Source organism: Triticum aestivum, chromosome 7D, assembly GCF_018294505.1.
Source record: "Triticum aestivum cultivar Chinese Spring chromosome 7D, IWGSC CS RefSeq v2.1, whole genome shotgun sequence".
NCBI classification, from domain to species: domain Eukaryota; kingdom Viridiplantae; phylum Streptophyta; class Magnoliopsida; order Poales; family Poaceae; genus Triticum; species Triticum aestivum.
Genome location: NC_057814.1, coordinates 179,047,339 through 179,064,542, shown reverse-complemented (window position 1 = coordinate 179,064,542; position 17,204 = coordinate 179,047,339). Strand labels below are relative to the sequence as shown.

General features: G+C 42.7%; 1 protein-coding gene across 1 annotated transcript; it reads left to right on the top strand.

Annotated features, from left to right (window-relative positions):
• The first annotated feature begins 3,263 nt into the window (after nt 1-3,263).
• On the top strand, nt 3,264-16,906 carry LOC123164575 (sister chromatid cohesion protein PDS5 homolog A). Its single transcript, XM_044582106.1, has 35 exons — nt 3,264-3,608; nt 5,093-5,296; nt 5,393-5,574; nt 6,974-7,100; nt 7,197-7,415; nt 7,723-7,939; nt 8,024-8,169; nt 8,268-8,413; nt 8,957-9,106; nt 9,208-9,256; nt 9,339-9,527; nt 9,681-9,863; nt 10,565-10,716; nt 10,830-10,956; nt 11,040-11,192; nt 11,266-11,331; nt 11,422-11,558; nt 11,644-11,761; nt 11,870-12,004; nt 12,081-12,280; nt 12,800-12,950; nt 13,042-13,185; nt 13,338-13,418; nt 13,506-14,054; nt 14,153-14,254; nt 14,397-14,470; nt 14,560-14,611; nt 15,048-15,134; nt 15,224-15,261; nt 15,470-15,550; nt 15,647-15,712; nt 15,790-15,855; nt 15,926-16,095; nt 16,192-16,346; nt 16,435-16,906. Exons 1-35 carry the CDS (start codon nt 3,516-3,518, stop codon nt 16,468-16,470), a joined length of 4,845 nt encoding a protein of 1,614 aa, XP_044438041.1. The 5' UTR covers nt 3,264-3,515; the 3' UTR covers nt 16,471-16,906.
• Nucleotides 16,907-17,204: the final 298 nt, after the last annotated feature.

The window sequence follows — 17,204 nt, the reverse complement described above, 5'->3', positions numbered from 1 at the left end:
ACTCACCTTGCACAACCCCGATGAGCACGGCTACGAGCTCTACCGCGGCACAATCAGGCGCCAAGGCCGCCTCTGGATCGGGGCAAATTCTACACTACGACCAAGCTCATCGCCGCGCTGCACCGCAGCGCCGTGGGAGGCCACTCCGGCAGCACCGCCACCTACCAGCGCGTGCGCAAACACTTCGACTGGCGAGGACTCAAGCGCGACGTCGACGAATTCGTGCAGCAGTGCGCGGTGTGCCAGCAGGCCAAGCACGAGCACGTCAAGCCGCCTGGGCTCCTGGCCCCGCTGCCAATTCCGGCCGCGCCTTGGGAGGATCTCACCATGGACTTTGTCGAGGGCTTGCCGCGCTCGGAGGGCTGCGACACGATCATGGTGGTCGTCGACCGCTCCACCAAATTCGCGCACTTCATCCCCCTTCGCCATCCATTCAACGCCACGCAGGTGGCGCGGGCATTCTGGGACAACGTGGTGAAGCTGCACGGCATTCCCTCCTCCATCGTCTCCGACCGTGACAAGATCTTCACCAGTCACCTCTAGCGCAAGCTGCTCGCCGGAGCTGGTACCAAGCTGCTCTACTCGACGGCCTACCACCCCCAGACGGACGGCCAAAGTGAGCGCGTGAACCAGTGCATGGAGATGTATCTTCGTTGCGCGGTGCACGATTCGCCGCACAAATGGCGTCGCTGGCTGCCCATGGCTGAGTTTTGGTACAACTTGACGTTCCACGCTTCTCTTCAGGGCACGCCCTTCAAGGCTCTCTACGGCAAAGAAGCCAATATGGGCACAATGGCGTCCTGGGCGGCATCGACAGCCGCCGGCGAGGAGATGGATTGGGCGGCGCACACCGCGCACATACGCGCCCAGCTGGAGCGCGCGCAACGCCGGTTTAAGAAGAACACTGACCGCAAACGCACCGAGCGCCACTTCCAAGAAGGGGAACAAGTGCTGCTCAAGCTCCAGCCCTACGCGCAGCGCTCGGTGGTCAATCGCCCGTGCGCCAAGCTTGCCTTCAAGTTCTTCGGCCCCTACAAGATCATCGAGAAGATCGGCTCGCTCGCGTACAAGCTCGACCTGCCACCAGAGAGCCAGGTCCACCCCGTCTCGCAATTGAAGCCATTCACACCTGACTTCACGCCGGTGTATGGAGAACTGCCCAAGGTGCCCGACCTCTCCACCACCGGCCTCTCTCCAACACGCATCCTGGATCGGCGCATGATGAAGCAGGGAAATGCGCCAGTGGTGCAGATCAAGGTCCAATGGGGAGCAGGGGACTCCGCACCAACGACGTGGGAGAATTACGAAGTTCTCCGTCACCGCTTTCCATCCGCAGAGCTCTGGGAGGAGGACGACACCGGCGACGACGTTGAAGAAGAAGAAGAGGACGCAGCGTCTTAAGGAGGGAGGAATCTCACACCTAACCAGCTGTTAGTGTGCCTTGGAGCTGGCTGGTGGGCCCAGCCAGCTGGCCAGCCAAGTGGACCGCGTGGGTGACGATAAAGGGTGGCCGCCTGTGGCCGTGTGAGGGTATGCGTGTGTAAACTTTCTCCTGTAACCAATCCTTCCTCTGCAATCGCATCCTGCCTCTTCCTCTCCAAGTCTCCCTCTCGCTCATCCTCCCCTCTCGACCCCCCTTGCTTTATGGGGTGTTACACGTCTTCGGCACGATTACCCTTAGATGTAACCCATCTATGTAAACCCTAGGTATCCCCGGTATCTATATAAGTTGAGGGGTTAGACCCGTAGATGACAACTCTTATACACATAAGTTCTCGTGGTAGATCACCATGTAACTTGTACTCCCTCCAAATCAATACAATCAAAGGAGGCCATAGAGTATTATGTTGGCAAGAGAGCCCGAATTTGGGTAAATCATGCCGCCCAAGAAACTAGACACTGATCGTTCGATGCCAGGCTGCAGTCTTGATAGGATAAGAAAACGGAAATGTTAACGCCCACACGTGTGGGCGTTAGCCATCTCAACCACACGCCTCCATCGCCGTCCAGCAGTATCTGCATGAATCTTGGCACGTTTTGACTGATTTTGTGTGCCACGTAGGACAAGGCGTGTGTGGTGTGTGAGAGAGGTCGCCCACACATTCGTTTTACCACACGGAGGGGCCGGTGTGTGGGCATTTAGCAATTCGCCCACACACCAGTTTTCAGTCACGCACAAGGGCTGGTGTGTGGGTGTTTGCCATCTCGCCCACACGCCCGCCTCCTCTCCCACACCCCAAGCTGCCAGTTGCCATGCGTTTTGCAGTGTACATGGCAACTGCCCTAGTGTGATTGCAAGAAGATGGCAACTCTCTCTTTTTTTACCCCGAATATGTCAGTTGCCATATTTTTGCATGGTACATGGCAAACTGCCCTAGCGTGCACGTAAGCAGATGGCAACTCTTTCTTTTTACATGGCAACTGCCCTAGCGTGCTTGTGAGCACATGACAACTCTCTCTTTTACCCGAACATGTTTTTTTGCCATGCCTTTTTTTGTAGCGCTACATGGCAACTGCCTAGTGTTAGTAGGTGGCAACTCCTAAAGTTTTGAAATCATGGCAACTGCAGTGGACCAGACCACACATGGCAACAGCTGTAGTTGTCCAAAAAAGGCAATCTGAAACTTTGACCTGAGATGGCAACTGCAGTTGAGCAAATATGGCAACCGTAGTTCAGCGACATGACAACTGCACTTAAACGAACATGGACGAGGGTCCGGCCCATTGGAACCGCGGGCGCGCGATAAAGTGTCACGTGGGGCGTGCGGGACCACGAGGTACGAGGCCTGACGTACCGGGCGTGTGGGCGTTATCTATTTTGCCCACACGCACGCGTGTAAGAGGGACCGGGAGAGAAAAAAAGAGACGTGTGGGCGCTAGTTGTTTTGCCCACACACAGGCGTGTGGGCTGGTCCTCCTAGGCACCACACAGAACGTGTGGGCAGATCCCTTAACGCCCACACGTGTGGCAGTTAGCGGCGTCTAAAAAAAGATTTCCTTTTTTTCTCAAAGTTCTGAGCGCCGGGACATGGCTCTCTCACTCACAGTCGCAGTCACACTCTCCGGAACCTAACAAACCCTGTCGTAAAACCACCCGTAAGGCCGGAATAACCACCCCTCCACCGTCGGCAGGCGGAACGCACCACGCTGACAGGCCGGCCATGCGCCGCGCAGGACCCGCACCCCAGTCACACGCGTCCACGCGAGGGGCGTCATGGTTTTCCTTCCATCTACTAAACGGTAGGAGGGGAGCGTGGTAGCAGGAGGAGGATACCGCAGCGCAGAGACCCAAACCCGATCCCCAAACTGGGCATTTCGCTCACGAGCTCTCCGCCTCTCTCCCACACCAATTTCGAAACAGCGAGAGCCAAAAAGGCAACGCGAAACCCTTGTCCCCTCTCAGATTAGGCCCTAGGCTCGACCCAGAGGGAGGAGGAGGAGCAGGAGCAGCTTCGGCCTCGAGGCGCTCGCCGGCGCGCCAATTCGCTGCGGGTCAAGGGCGAGGTGGCCGGGGGATGGCTGCCGTTGCGGTCCAGCTCAGGGAGCTCGGGGACAAGCTCGGCTCCGAGCTGCCGGCCGAGGCCGAGGCGCTCGCCAAGCTCCTCGAGGTGACAACTCCCGACTCCCGAGCCTCGTACAGTCATACTCTTTGGTTGCCAGCTTCGCTTCCGTCGCGGAGGGGGTGGATCTGTGGCCGTAGCGCCAATTCGGCAGGTTTTAGGGTTTAGGGCGGGAAGGCGTGAGCATGTGAGGCGGTGGTCCTCGGCTTCGCCTGCGAATCAGGGGTTCAGCTGCTGGATTCCGATGGTTTATGTTGCACCGAGCACCGGAGGAGGGTCCAAAAGGAGCAATTTTTCAGCTAGGGCTGGGTAATGAGGAGGGGAATTCTTACCTTTTTGGTCAGATTTCCTAGGGACGCTGTGCCACCGCTTTAGTTTGTGATATGCACGGCACATTTTTGCTTGTTTCAGCTGGAATTTATTTTCATTTCAGCTGGGAGGGGGTGTAACTGAACGTCTGTGAATTAGGGTTTGCCGGGTTTCGGTGGTCCAAACAGGTTTCTCTGCCTGATTGGCGCACTAAGCGGTTACTTCTGTTATACTACTGGACCATCGAAATGTGCTACTATAAAATGTTTATATTTGGTCCCGTAATTTATTTTTATTTGGTTGTCCTCCGATAAGTTTATATGCTAGTTCCGTCTGCACCTGTTACCCTGAATGCTGTGCTTAAAATGTTTTTTTTTGTCTTGTAAACATTTGCTTACAGTATTTTGAGAACAAATTTAATGTCTCTGTCTTTAGAGCTTTCCAAAGCCAAACAAACAATGGCACATTTTTAATCCTGAAATCTGTCCTTGTTGCCTAATGGGAGTAGCAGTGATAAAAAATATTTTCTTAACATCATAGGTAGTTGTGTTACCTTTTTTGTCCCCTATTTTAGAGCTGATCAGTGCTTCTGTCAGGAAAACTGGCCAGCGAATTTTGTCTCTAGTTTCAAATTTCTGAGCTCTGCATGTACTGGTGTTGGTATCTTTATGTCAGGGTTTAGAATGTTGATAGTAGACATATAAATACAGACAGTTTTTTGTAAGTCCTAATTTGTTACTCCCTCTGTTTGAACTGCTAAAACGTCATATATTTAGGAACGGAGGGAGTACTTTTTGTGCCCAAATCTATGGTAGTAAATAACATCTGTGTAATTGGCGTAGGAATTTCCAAAGGTTTGAACTTTTTTTGTTTTAAACAACATAATTTGCTGGTCCATGGCTCATAGCTGAAGCTAAAAAAATAGGCCTTTTATCTTTTCATAAGAAATCTGTAACTTGGCATCAATGATAGAAAAAGATCAATTGTTTTGAAGTTAATTGTGTGTCCTTCCTATCCTAGCACAGGATCACAGGGAGCAGTATTGTTCTGAAATTAATTTTCTGCCTTGTTAATTTCTTTCCTAGCAAAGGGTCACAGGGAGCAGACTGACAGTATTGCAGTACTGTCTGGATATAATGACCTGTTTGCTTGAAATCCTTCCTTTTCTGCTTATGTAACTTTTGGGTGTGCTATTAATGCTATTAATGCTAATTGTATTGCAGCAAGCTGCGGAATGCCTACATGGAATAGAACAGTCACCAGGGTCCTCGGTGATGGAAGCTATCCAACCATGTCTAACAGCAGTTGTCAGAAAAGAATTGCTGAAACATCAGGATCAAGATGTTAAAGTTCTCTTGGCAACCTGCTTCTGTGAAATTACAAGAATAACTGCACCTGAAGCTCCATATAGTGATGATGTTTTAAGGGTAACCCTGTGCTCACAAAAAATGCTGAATAAATTACTTTGACTGAGCTTACAATGTTTGTTCAGTAGTTGAGTATTCTTTTTTTCTTTCTTGCAGACCATATTTCGTCTGATTGTTGGTACATTTGGTGGACTCGCTGATGTTAATAGCCATTACTTTAGCAGGAGAGTTGCTATTTTGGAAACAGTTGCAAGATACCGGGCATGTGTTGTGATGTTGGACCTTGAATGCAATGATCTCATCACAGACATGTTCCGAACTTTTTTAGAAATCGTCAGGTAATTCTGCTATGCCATCTAAGCCAGGTCTGGTAAATACCTTGTGTTATGTAATGCCACCGTAGATGGACTAGTTTCCAGTCTTTGCATGAGCATGTAAGAAGTAACCACTATGATTTTTGGTTCACTGTTTCACACTGTTAGGTTCACATGGAAGAACACTACAATGAATTTAGTTCTGTCCTTTCCGGATCATGACTTCTGCTATTTTGCAAATTAATTGTTTTAATTTCTGTTAAGGTTATTTGTGATGGTTTATAAGGGTACATTCGTTTGTAGGCTGGCTGAGAGACACTTGCACACTTTTCACTGTTGATTTGTGTGGTACCAAGATTAATACTCCCTCCGTCCGGAAATACTTGTCCTAGAGATGGTTGTATCTAGACTTATTTTAGTTATAAATACATCCATTTTATCCATTTCTAAGACAAGTATTTCCGGACGGAGGGAGTAGTATTTTGAGGATAGAAATTGTATGGACTTATTTGAAAGTTTACATTGCATGAATACACTAATTTGTGGGCTGAAATACATTACTCCCTCCGATCCATGTTACTTGTCGCTCAGTCGGATGTATCTAGATGCATTTCAGTGCTAGATACATCCGTTTGAGTGACAAGTAATATGAATCGGAGGGAGTACAACATTTTCATTGTGTGATTTGTGTGGAGGTCCTCTTTGTAATATTAATGATGATGAACCAAGACTAATGATAACTCAAGGACAATAAATTTTATAAATAACTTGTCAGAAAATTTGATTGTATGGAGTCTTGCCTTGAATTGTGTGATAGACTTCTGGTATAAAATTATAGCAGCACGAATGTTTATAAGTCATGACACGGCTGTTCAGACCTCAGTGTTCTAAATAGCGCTAGTAAGAGTGGTCGCTCACCTTATGCTCTCAGGCATGTTAATAGCCTTGATATAGCCACTCATATGTTGGATGGTTCCCATGATATGCGGACTAGATGGGGCAATGGGCTCCCTTTACATCTTTAGAAATTCAGTGGGCCCATATGCGGCTCCGTTGGCCTTAATTTACAAAGCAGCATTTATTTCCTGGTTGACTATTATTGCTGCCATTTGACGTATCATATTGGTTTTTGATGGAGTGTACATATTATACATATTACAATGTAATTATATTAATTTGGGTGGTAGTGTGTACAACAACAACAACAAAGCCTTTAGTCCCAAACAAGTTGGGGTAGGCTAGAGGTGACGCCCATAAGATCTTGCAACCCAGGGTGGTAGTGTGTACATGCTATAATTTAATTATACTAGTACGGGTAGTATTATACTTGCTACATATATTGGGCGATCAGAACAAGTTAAGTGTGCTATGGTCCTTTTTGTTTACCCATTGTGTTTTGACTGTTGAAACTTGTTTGATGCAGTGAAAACCATGAAACAAATGTTGTGAAATCAATGCAGACAATTATGGCCCTTATTATAGAAGAGAGCGAGGTTATACATCAAAGCCTTCTACATGTACTGTTATCAGCTTTAGGCCGTAAAAAAACTGTGAGTGCATTTAAGTTTTATGGCATTTTGGCTATTTAGTAGATTATTATTTGCGCCCTTCTGTAAACTATTAGTTCTGCAACTCTTGTTTGCTAGGGTATTTCTTTATCTGCACGTAAGCTGGCTCGGGGTGTTATAGAGCAATCTGCAGGAAAACTCGAACCATACATAAAGAAGTTTCTTACATCATCCTTGGCTGGGGCCAACAGTTCTGCAAATGGCCACATTGATCACCACGAGGTCATATTTGATGTGTATCAGTGTGCCCCAAGGGTTCTTAAAGTGGTGGTGCCTTATATAACTGGGGAACTACTGGTACGATATACTTTTGGATTATCAATTTGACTCTGAACTACCTATATGCAGAGTGACTCTGCATTATAAAACACTCCCTCCGATCTAAATTGGTTGTTGCTCAAACGGATGTATCTAGCATTGAAATATGTCTAGATACATCCATTTCAGTGACAACTAATATGGATCGGAGGGAGTAATAACTTTGGAACAGAAAGTATATTTTTCTATAAAATCAAATAAAAACAAAAGTTTCATGCATCTTGTGACTAATTTTCTTAGTTTGTTCTGTCTTGCTAATTCATGTTTATTTTTCTCTTTTCTATAGGCAGATGAAGTAGAAATGCGGTCTAAATCAGTTGAGTTGCTTGGGGAACTTTTTTCTTTACCTGGAGTCCCTGTATTGGAATCTTTTAAGTCTCTTTTCATTGAGTTCCTGAAGAGATTGACTGACAGAGTGGTAGAAATCCGTCTTTCTGTGACTGAGCATTTAAAGAAATGTCTAATCTCAAACCATTCCCGTCCGGAAGCTCCTGAGATTATCAGTAAGTAGCTATGTCCCCCTAATAACAGTTCATATTTGAGGGGGCATCTCATTGTTCTTTCTTTGATGGTTGGCTCCTTGGCAGAGGCACTTTGTGACAGACTGTTGGATTACGAAGAAAATGTACGAAAACAAGTTGTGGCTGCTGTTTGTGATGTAGCTTGCCATGAATTTGGTGCTGTGCCAATTGAAACTATCAAACTTGTAGCCGAGCGTGTCCGTGATAAATCGGTTAGCTTTTCTTTGCTCTTTTCAGCGTCTTCCATTTTTTCCGCATGTTTTACTCTGTATAATTTACTGAAATGTATGGTGTATATTTTAAAATCCAGCTTCCAGTGAAGTGCTACACCATGGAGCGATTGGCTGATATCTACAAGCTGTATTGCCTGAAGGGTTCTGATAGCTCGACTAATTCTGATAATTTTGAGTGGATACCTGGAAAAATATTGAGATGTATTTACGACAAAGATTTTAGGTAATGTCACTAAACTAAAATATTTTTGAGGCTTGTTGTTAATGTTTCATGGATATGCAACAGAAAGGTATATTTTATTCAACTTATGACTAGATGTAGCAGTTCTACTGGTTTTATACTCCCTCACTGACTTACCGTGTATGTTTGGCATGTCTGGGATGTCTCACTAATCCTTTCTTGATACACTCTAGATATTACTTGTGCAATATTTTCTGTCTCTTGTAGTTTTTTACTTCTCTTGAGATCTGGTTGATGGTATTGGGTATTTTGTTCTTTGCGGTTGACATGAGATAAGCATTGGATACAAATGCTTATGAGAGTATTTTGAGAACATACAGAATCATCGGGAAAATTTCTGTTGATGTATGTGTTTGCATCCTGGCTAGCGTCAACATCTAGCATCCCTCATGGACATCAGTTCCTTTTTTTGTTCATGCAAACATATTGTATTAGGTTATTATGCGTTATTGCACTCTGTGATCGGTGATGTTCTAGTGTGAGCCTAAGATAATGTCACCTTGTTGTTTTGTTTATTTGGTGCAGGCCTGAGTCAATTGAATCAGTCCTATGTGCTTCATTATTTCCACCTGAGTTTCCAACAAAGGAAAGAGTGAAACATTGGGTAATTGCTGCCACACATTTTGATAAAGTTGAGATGAAAGCTCTTGAACAGATTCTTCTGCAGAAGCAAAGGTTTGACCATGTGTCCATAAATCATTTTTGATAATTGCTCTCCCTTCTCTTTTCTTTCCTTTTTTGAATATTCTGATTTGTTGCATTTTGATCAACTTCAGACTACAACAAGAAATGTTGAAGTACATGTCCCTTCGACAGACAAGCCAGGTTTGTGATTCTTGAGATTGGAAAGCACCAGAGAGCTACTATTTGGTAAATACTTGCCTTATTTATTCTTCTTGTATTGCAGGAAGATGCAGCTGATCTGCAAAAAAGAATCTTGGGATGTTTTCGGAGCATGTCCCGTTTGTTCAGTGACGCGGTAAAGGCTGAGGAGCACTTGACCATGCTTCATCAGCTGAAAGATGAAAATATCTGGAAAATGTTCGCAAGTTTGCTTGATTGCGCAACAACATTCAATAATGCTTGGTCTATTCGGGTACGTACTATATATCTAGTCATTTTCATTCTAGGTTGACCAGTAATTATATTCACTACCAAGTAGACAAAATCGCTTATTGGAACTAGGTCTTATTGATTTGTTTTCTGAAAATCCTATAAAACAATTTGAATTTTTACTTGTAATCCACAGGTTGATTTGCTGAAGTCACTTGGTGAAAAACATGAACTGTATGATTTTGTCAGCACACTATCAATGCGATGTTCGTATCTACTTGTGAATAAGGAATATGTCAAAGAGATCCTGTCTGCAGCTTCTGAGCAAAAATCTGTTGGGAATACAAAACTCATCTCATCATGCATGGATCTTCTGACGGTATATACTTTGCCGAAGAACTAATTCTGTTATTGATGCAATATTTTGATCGTCTTCTTTCTGCCTTCATGGAAGTAAAAAAAAAACTTCATGAATATTTGCTTGCATGGACTTACTATTATATTGCTACTCAAGCACGAACTATTGTTGATTTTAGAAAAGAGGAGTAAACAATTTTTCCTTTAAGCAGATTTTCTCTAGTCGTAAAGTTGTGAGGCCAATTCGGTAGTTGTAATCTGATGGATTTTACTCTTTTAGTTAAAGGTACCCGCAGGACGGCTATGTAAATTGCTGGGCACCTGCTAGCCTAAAAGTAGGATGAAGGACTAGGCATGTAATGTTACATCCAAAATAGGGGTTATATTATAATTGTCTTTTATCTTCTGTGGTTCCAAACATGTTGTGGCACTCTATAAAATGCCAAGGGGTGCAACATGCTTCATGATGCAAAGGATCTTGGGCAGATGGATGTATCATGAAATTTGCACTGATGGATTCAACGGGCACAGAACCTTCCTTTGCAATATCTTTTATATTTAGACGTTTTCTCTCGGTTTGTGTATTATGTATGATCCATACTAGATCTAACCAACTGCCCATCCTACCTCATCTCTTCATATATCTGCAACCCTTTGTGCATGCATTTTGTGCCCTGAGACTCTTAAAGACAGTCCTCACCCCATGCCATTTACTAATTGCAGGCAATATCTAGTTTCTTCCCTTCACTTTTATCTGGATTCGAAGAAGATATCATTGAACTTCTGAAGGAGGATAATGAAGTTCTTAAAGAGGGTATTGCTCATGTTTTGTCCAAAGCTGGCGGTAACATTCGTGAACAACTGGCCTCATCAAGGTGTAGCTGCTTGAAAGTTCTCCATTTTGTGCACTACTTTACACTTTTTTGGAACAGTTATGGAGCTACTTACCATGATTATGGAACTAAGTTGTTGTACCTTCCATTTTCAGCTCTGTTGCTCTTCTGTTAGAGCGGCTATGTTTAGAGGGCACAAGGAGGCAGGCTAAATACTCTGTTCATGCTTTAGCCGCTATAACTAAAGATGATGGTCTGATGGCACTATCTGTTCTTTACAAGGTCTGAATTCGCCCCTGCTATTCCCTTTTTTGTACATTTTTGAGATTTTTGATGTATTGTGCCTAGCATTTGTAACTATGCAGAGGCTTGTGGATTTGTTGGAGGAGAAGAAAGTTCATTTACCTTCTATCTTGCAATCTTTGGGGTGTATAGCTCAGATAGCGATGCCAATTTTCGAAACAAGGGGGGAAGAGATAATAAGTTTCATAACCAAAAAGATTCTTGACTGCAGTGATGTAAGGCTTGCTATCTTTAAATTTCTGTCCTTCCTTTTTACAAATTTTCATTGCAACGTTTAAGTGTCACCAGGATACGGCTAAAGTTTCCGCTGACAAATCTGAATGGGGTGATAGTTCACATAGTTGTTTGCTCAAGGTGAGTGAGATCATGCTTTTCATGGTCTGCTTTACTCTAATCGTCAATGTTTTTTTACTTGTTATTCTCTTCTGATATTTTTCTCTGTAGATTTATGGCATTAAAACTTTGGTGAAGAGCTGTCTACCTTGCAAAGATGCTCAAGTGCATCCTGGAATAGAAAAATTAATGGACATCCTTAAGAGCATTCTTACATATGGTGATATTTCCCCAAACATGATATCAAGGTACAATGAATGACTTGTCCTTCTATTTTAGTGCATGCATTCTGTGCTATATTTGGGTTATTTCTTATTACTCCATTACTCGCAGTGCTAGTGATAAGGCCCATTTGAGGCTGGCTGCAGCGAAAGCTGTTCTCCGCTTAACAAGACAATGGGACCATAAAGTGCCTGTTGATGTGTTTTATTTGACTCTAAGGATTTCACAGGTATGTTTTGGGAATATATAGCTTAGCTGATTTCTTCATTGTTACTTTCATTTGGTTTGCTTGTCTGCAGCATCCTCTTGGGAGATTTATAGTTTCGTTCATTTGTAGGATGATTTCCCTCAGATGAGGAAGTTGTTTCTCAGTAAAGTACATCAATACATCAAGGAGAGGGCTTTGGACGCAAAATATGCCTGCGCCTTCTTGATAGGCATAGACGATTATCATACACCACAGTACGAAGAGGTTCATACTCTAAACACAGTGATCAATTGAGTTCACCATCCACTGATTCTAATGTGTATATCTTTTCATTTCACAGTTCCAGCACAACCTGATCGAAGTGTCACAAATATGCCAACAAGTTAAGATGCGTCAACTATCTGTCCAAGCAGATGTGAATTTGCTCACAGCTTACCCAGAATATATTATTCCATATCTGGTTCATGTCCTCGCTCATGATCCTTCATGCCCTAACATCGACAAATATGAGGATGTCAAAGCATTTGCTTCAATTTACTGGTATTTTATAATAACTCTTACAGTATTATTGTACTACAACTTGTTATCGTGAGTTTCCATAATACATATTTTCATTGCTTGATGCATTTGGTCAATTTACTGATACATGATAATTGTTCATTAAGTTCCTAAGATATCATTTTCTTGCACTTCCTATAATTGTAATATCATTTGGCTGCTTGATTGTTGCACACCCTGACTATTTTGTGCACACAAAATGTGATGTTTCACTCAACAAATTTAACATTCTAACTACATGCTTGGAAAATTTGATAGTCAACCATAAAATATCCGTAGAAGTTGTGGAAGATCTGTAGGAAATGCGTGGTAATAAAAATTATTGTGGTTTGATTCTAACAGTGTCCCTATGGCTATTATGTAATGCATCCTGGCAGTCTAGTTTTTTTCTGTATGCACACTGTTTGATACAAAATAATTAAAAAGAATGGTCTTTTTTTTTTGCCTTTTCTTGTTAAAATTACTCTTGCATATGCATATTTATGGAAGAGCTCCTTCCAGGCCATTGCATCTACTTCTTTCAACCCTCCTGGGAGAAGAAGGTTTGCAGTATAGTGTACCTGGTATGAAAAAGGAGAGCTTCATGACAACATTATCTATATTCAGAAGCATCAAATGTTCAAAAGACGCGGTCGATGCAAATAAGACCAAGGTAGGCAAGTGTTCGTCACATTTGTTGTCATGTACTGTAACCCGTTTGCTTGCTATAGGTGTTGACTAAAATCGAGATATGTTGTTTGCAGACTCTACATGCTATATGTGATCTTGGTATTCTTATTGCAAAGAGGTTATGTCCGGACCAGATAAATGTATCAGAAAATCAGATGGTTCCATTGCCTGCACAACTTTATGCGACAGTTCAGAATGATCAAAATGAAAACCCTGTGGTACGTGTTCTAACAAATCATTAAGCACGCTGTTTGTTAAGAATTGTCAATGGTTACCAGGACATAAACTCGTCGGTGGTTACCAAGATAGCAAGTTTTTTGCCTTCTGAATATAGGCTTCCGATTGTAATACTTGATATGTTACTTTGTAGGAGAATGATGAACAGAAGTGGTCGGGATGTGAGACTATACTGTCCCATTTCGAAGCTCTTATGACAGCAAATGTTGCTGAGGTACACAACACACATCTATGTCCATATTAGGATTCCACTCCAATTGTCTGCTGGACCTTGACTCCTCTTTGGTCTTATGTCCTTCAGGTTGAATCTCCCGAAGATAAGATGCTCATAGATGAGACTGATGAATTTGGTAATGAGATCCCTCTAGGGAAAATTGTCCAAATTCTTAAATCCCGAGGAGCAAAAAACACAGGGGGGAAACAGAAGGCAGCATCTGTTCCAGTAAATACTGGAAAAGATGATGATGTCTTGGGTTTGTTAAGAGAAATAAACTTAGATAACCAGGACAATTTGGGGGAGTCAGTGAAGAGCAAACCAAAGAAGCCGCAGATGGATATGAAAGAGAGCAACGAGAAGTCAGTAGATTTTTCGACACCAAAACGCAAAAGATCAGTTTCTAAGAGTAGACCACACTCAGGAAAAGGCAGTAAAGACGGTGACGAGCTTTTAGTGCATTCTGCCAGCAAAGGAAAACCCAGTGACTCCTTAGAAAACAAGTTGAAGGAGAAAAGAAGAGCTGACTCAAATGATAAAGACTTGGTAGCATCACCTACCAGTACCAAAACCCCTGTATCCAAAGGGAAAAAGGATGCTAAGTCCCATACTGAAGTCTCGCGTAGCAGTGCAAAGGTAATTTCTTTCTGTTCTATGGTATGTAATATGTATTTGCGGGACCTATTGGTAAAGTTCTGGTTCTAAATTGCAAATTCCTATTGAACTTACCCCAGAAGTCTGCTGATGAGGACAGTACTATGAGAGCTGCTGAACTGGCTAGTCTAAATGGGTCCTTCAAAAGACAGAAGCCAAGACTGGTTTCTGGTTTAGCGAAGGTAATCTCCAAGGTTTATGCAGGAATTGTTGAATAAAGTCACTAGAAGGAAGTATGCATATGCTAGCGATAGTCAAGTTTGTGCAAGTGCAAGTATGAGTATCCTTCTAGTGTGTGTACTAAGAATTAATTAATGCCTGCAGTGTTCAACGCATGACTCGAGCAGTAAAGACTTGGTAGGACGTAGAATAAAAGTTTGGTGGCCTTTGGATAAGGAGTAAGTTTCCTATTTTATGTAATTCTGAACATTTTTTATAATCTAATCTTTGAAGGCGGGCTTTGATTTTAAGTTATTTTTGTCATCAGATTTTATCCAGGTGTTGTGGAATCTTATGATTCAGCAAAGAAGCTACATACAGTAAGTTTCCATTAGACAGTTTATTTTTTATTTTAGATGAAAAAACGGTGGATTAATTAGTATCTCTATCAGTATGGTGTATCTGTTTGATCCATTTTCCCTGTTATGAGTACCATCATGAAAAACAAAAAAGGTTTGCATTTTATCATGCAGGCTATTCTATGAAATTAGCTGAGTACTCCCTCTGTAAAGAAATATAAGAGTGTTTTAGATCACTATACATATAATTCAAAGATTTCCCCCTCTCTGCTTAGCCTTGTTTATAGACATATTGATACATACTGTTCAACGCTCACAAGGCCATGACAGCAACCTTTTAGTTCTTCTGCATATCCTACTCAATATCACAGCATGCAATAGTTGTATAGTTGATTGTGCGTGTAAGATATTGTGACTGCTGGGTATATACTTAATATGAATATGCTTCTCTGTGTAGGTCTTATATGATGACGGAGATATGGAGCAGCTTAACATGGCTAAAGAAAAGTGGAAAATGATTGAAAGTAATGGTTCACCAATGAAGGTAGAGTATTGTCGATTCTTTCCTAGGAACCGTCTCTGTAGCCCTAAAGATAATGTTCAACTCATTATAGTTCTACTAATTGTTTGCAGCAGCAAAAGAAGGATCATGTAGGTTCAAATCAAGGACGGTAAGCCAGAATTTCTTCTTTAGGAATTAAGAAATGACTTTGTCTGCCTATATTTTGCTTGTTAGCCCTAACAAAGTATCGATTATCAATGTGAAATGTTAGATGCAAAGGTTTCTAGTCAGATTAAATGTTATGAACTTATCGCACATCTCATCCAATTGATGCTTTGCAAGATGAAGTAATTTACTTTGCTTACCACCTGATCCAGTGTAACACCTTACAGAGCACAAGAGACGAAATCTACCAGCAGCACGAAAGTTCCAGCTAACCAACATAAGTCAATAAAGACGTAAGTCCATATCTAACTCTCAGACTGAAGGATCGTGCTGCAACTTTTCTCATCGATCCATCTTCTTACTACCTGAACCAATGTAACACCTTACAGAGCACAGGAGATGAAATCTACCAGCAGCACGAAAGTTCCAGCTAACCAACATAAGTCAGTAAAGACGTAAGTCCATATCTGACTCCCAGACTTAAGGATCATGCTGTAATTTTTCTCACCTGGTCCAGTGTAACACCTTACAGAGCACAGGAGACGAAATCTACCAGCAGCACGAAAGTTCCAGCTAACCAACATAAGTCAATAAAGACGTAAGTTCATATCTAACTCTCAGACTTAAGGATCATGCTGCAATTTTTCTCATCGATCCATCTTCTTTAGGCCCTCACCTCTAAAGAGGAAAGGAAAACCAAAAACGCCTCCGGAAAACAAGCGTAGAAAGACATCAGGAGGTAGCAAGTCCATCGAAGCTACCAGCGAAGCTGGCGTTAATGATTCAGATTCAGCCAGTTCTCTCGCTCATTCAGATTCCGACAAAGATGTAAAATCAGGTAGCCGTTTTATGTGCTTGTTTACATTTATCGTAAATATGCATGCTGTTTTATCATCGTAGTTGAGCTTAGCTTGTGACTGTTTTATTACCAAAGATGGGGAGAAGGATAAAGAAGTAGCAGTTGGCTCAGCTGAGAAAGAAAAAACAGGAAAAACAGAGAAAGAGTCTGCAGAAGATATGGAGCTGGAAGAGAAAAAACCTGACGGCGACAGTTTGAGCTGCAAGGAGGAATCTGACGACGAAACTCTTGTAAGCGCGGCCTTTCAACCCCGGACTGGACCCCTGATATATTTTAAATTTTCTGATTCTCTTCTGTTGCTTTCTGTTGAATCTGCAGAGTGTCTGGAAAAAGCGTGCATCGCAAGCGACATAGGCTTTGCTTTCTCTCAGTTGACATATGTCGTCCTAGGATGCAGATATCAGAGGCAGTCGTCTGTGGAATGTGGATATCTCATTAATTTGACCCTTCGCAGCTGACAGTTGTGATGTAGAAAAATGTTCTTTGCAATAGCAACAGGTTAGTATAGAAGAGCCAGCTGGATAGGAAGGATTTGCTTTGTAACGTTATTTAGGTGCTAGAACTTGTTGCTGACTTCGCCATGGCATTGTTCAATGGGCGTACGAATCCTCGAGGGTCAGATGTTGTGTAACATATCTTGTTTACCATTCTTTTGCAGGAGATAGCAACCGTGTCTTTTAAACTCATGTAGAGATGTTGTACAACAATAAATCAGTGTCTTGGGATTGTTTTGCTACCAGTGTGATGGTCCTCCCTTTGGGACCCTATTCGAAGAAACAGATTTTGAATATGTAGCGAGATGCACTAGTTGTTTGGATGTGGACTTCATACTGTGCTAAAGAGATCATGTTGTAATTCTGCTTGCTGAACCTGTAGGTATTATTAAATTCGAGAATGCTTGATTAAGTTTCTAACACATTTCCTTTCTTATAAGAAAAATACTGCACCTGTAGTCACTAAGTTTCTATAACTACTAAGATGAGGGGATGTGAGTTTCATCTTCTCACATGGTCCACCTGACATCTTGTTATGTATGTAGGCCAAACTCATTTGGTCCGCAGAAAGAATGTAGCAGGTTGCACATTTTT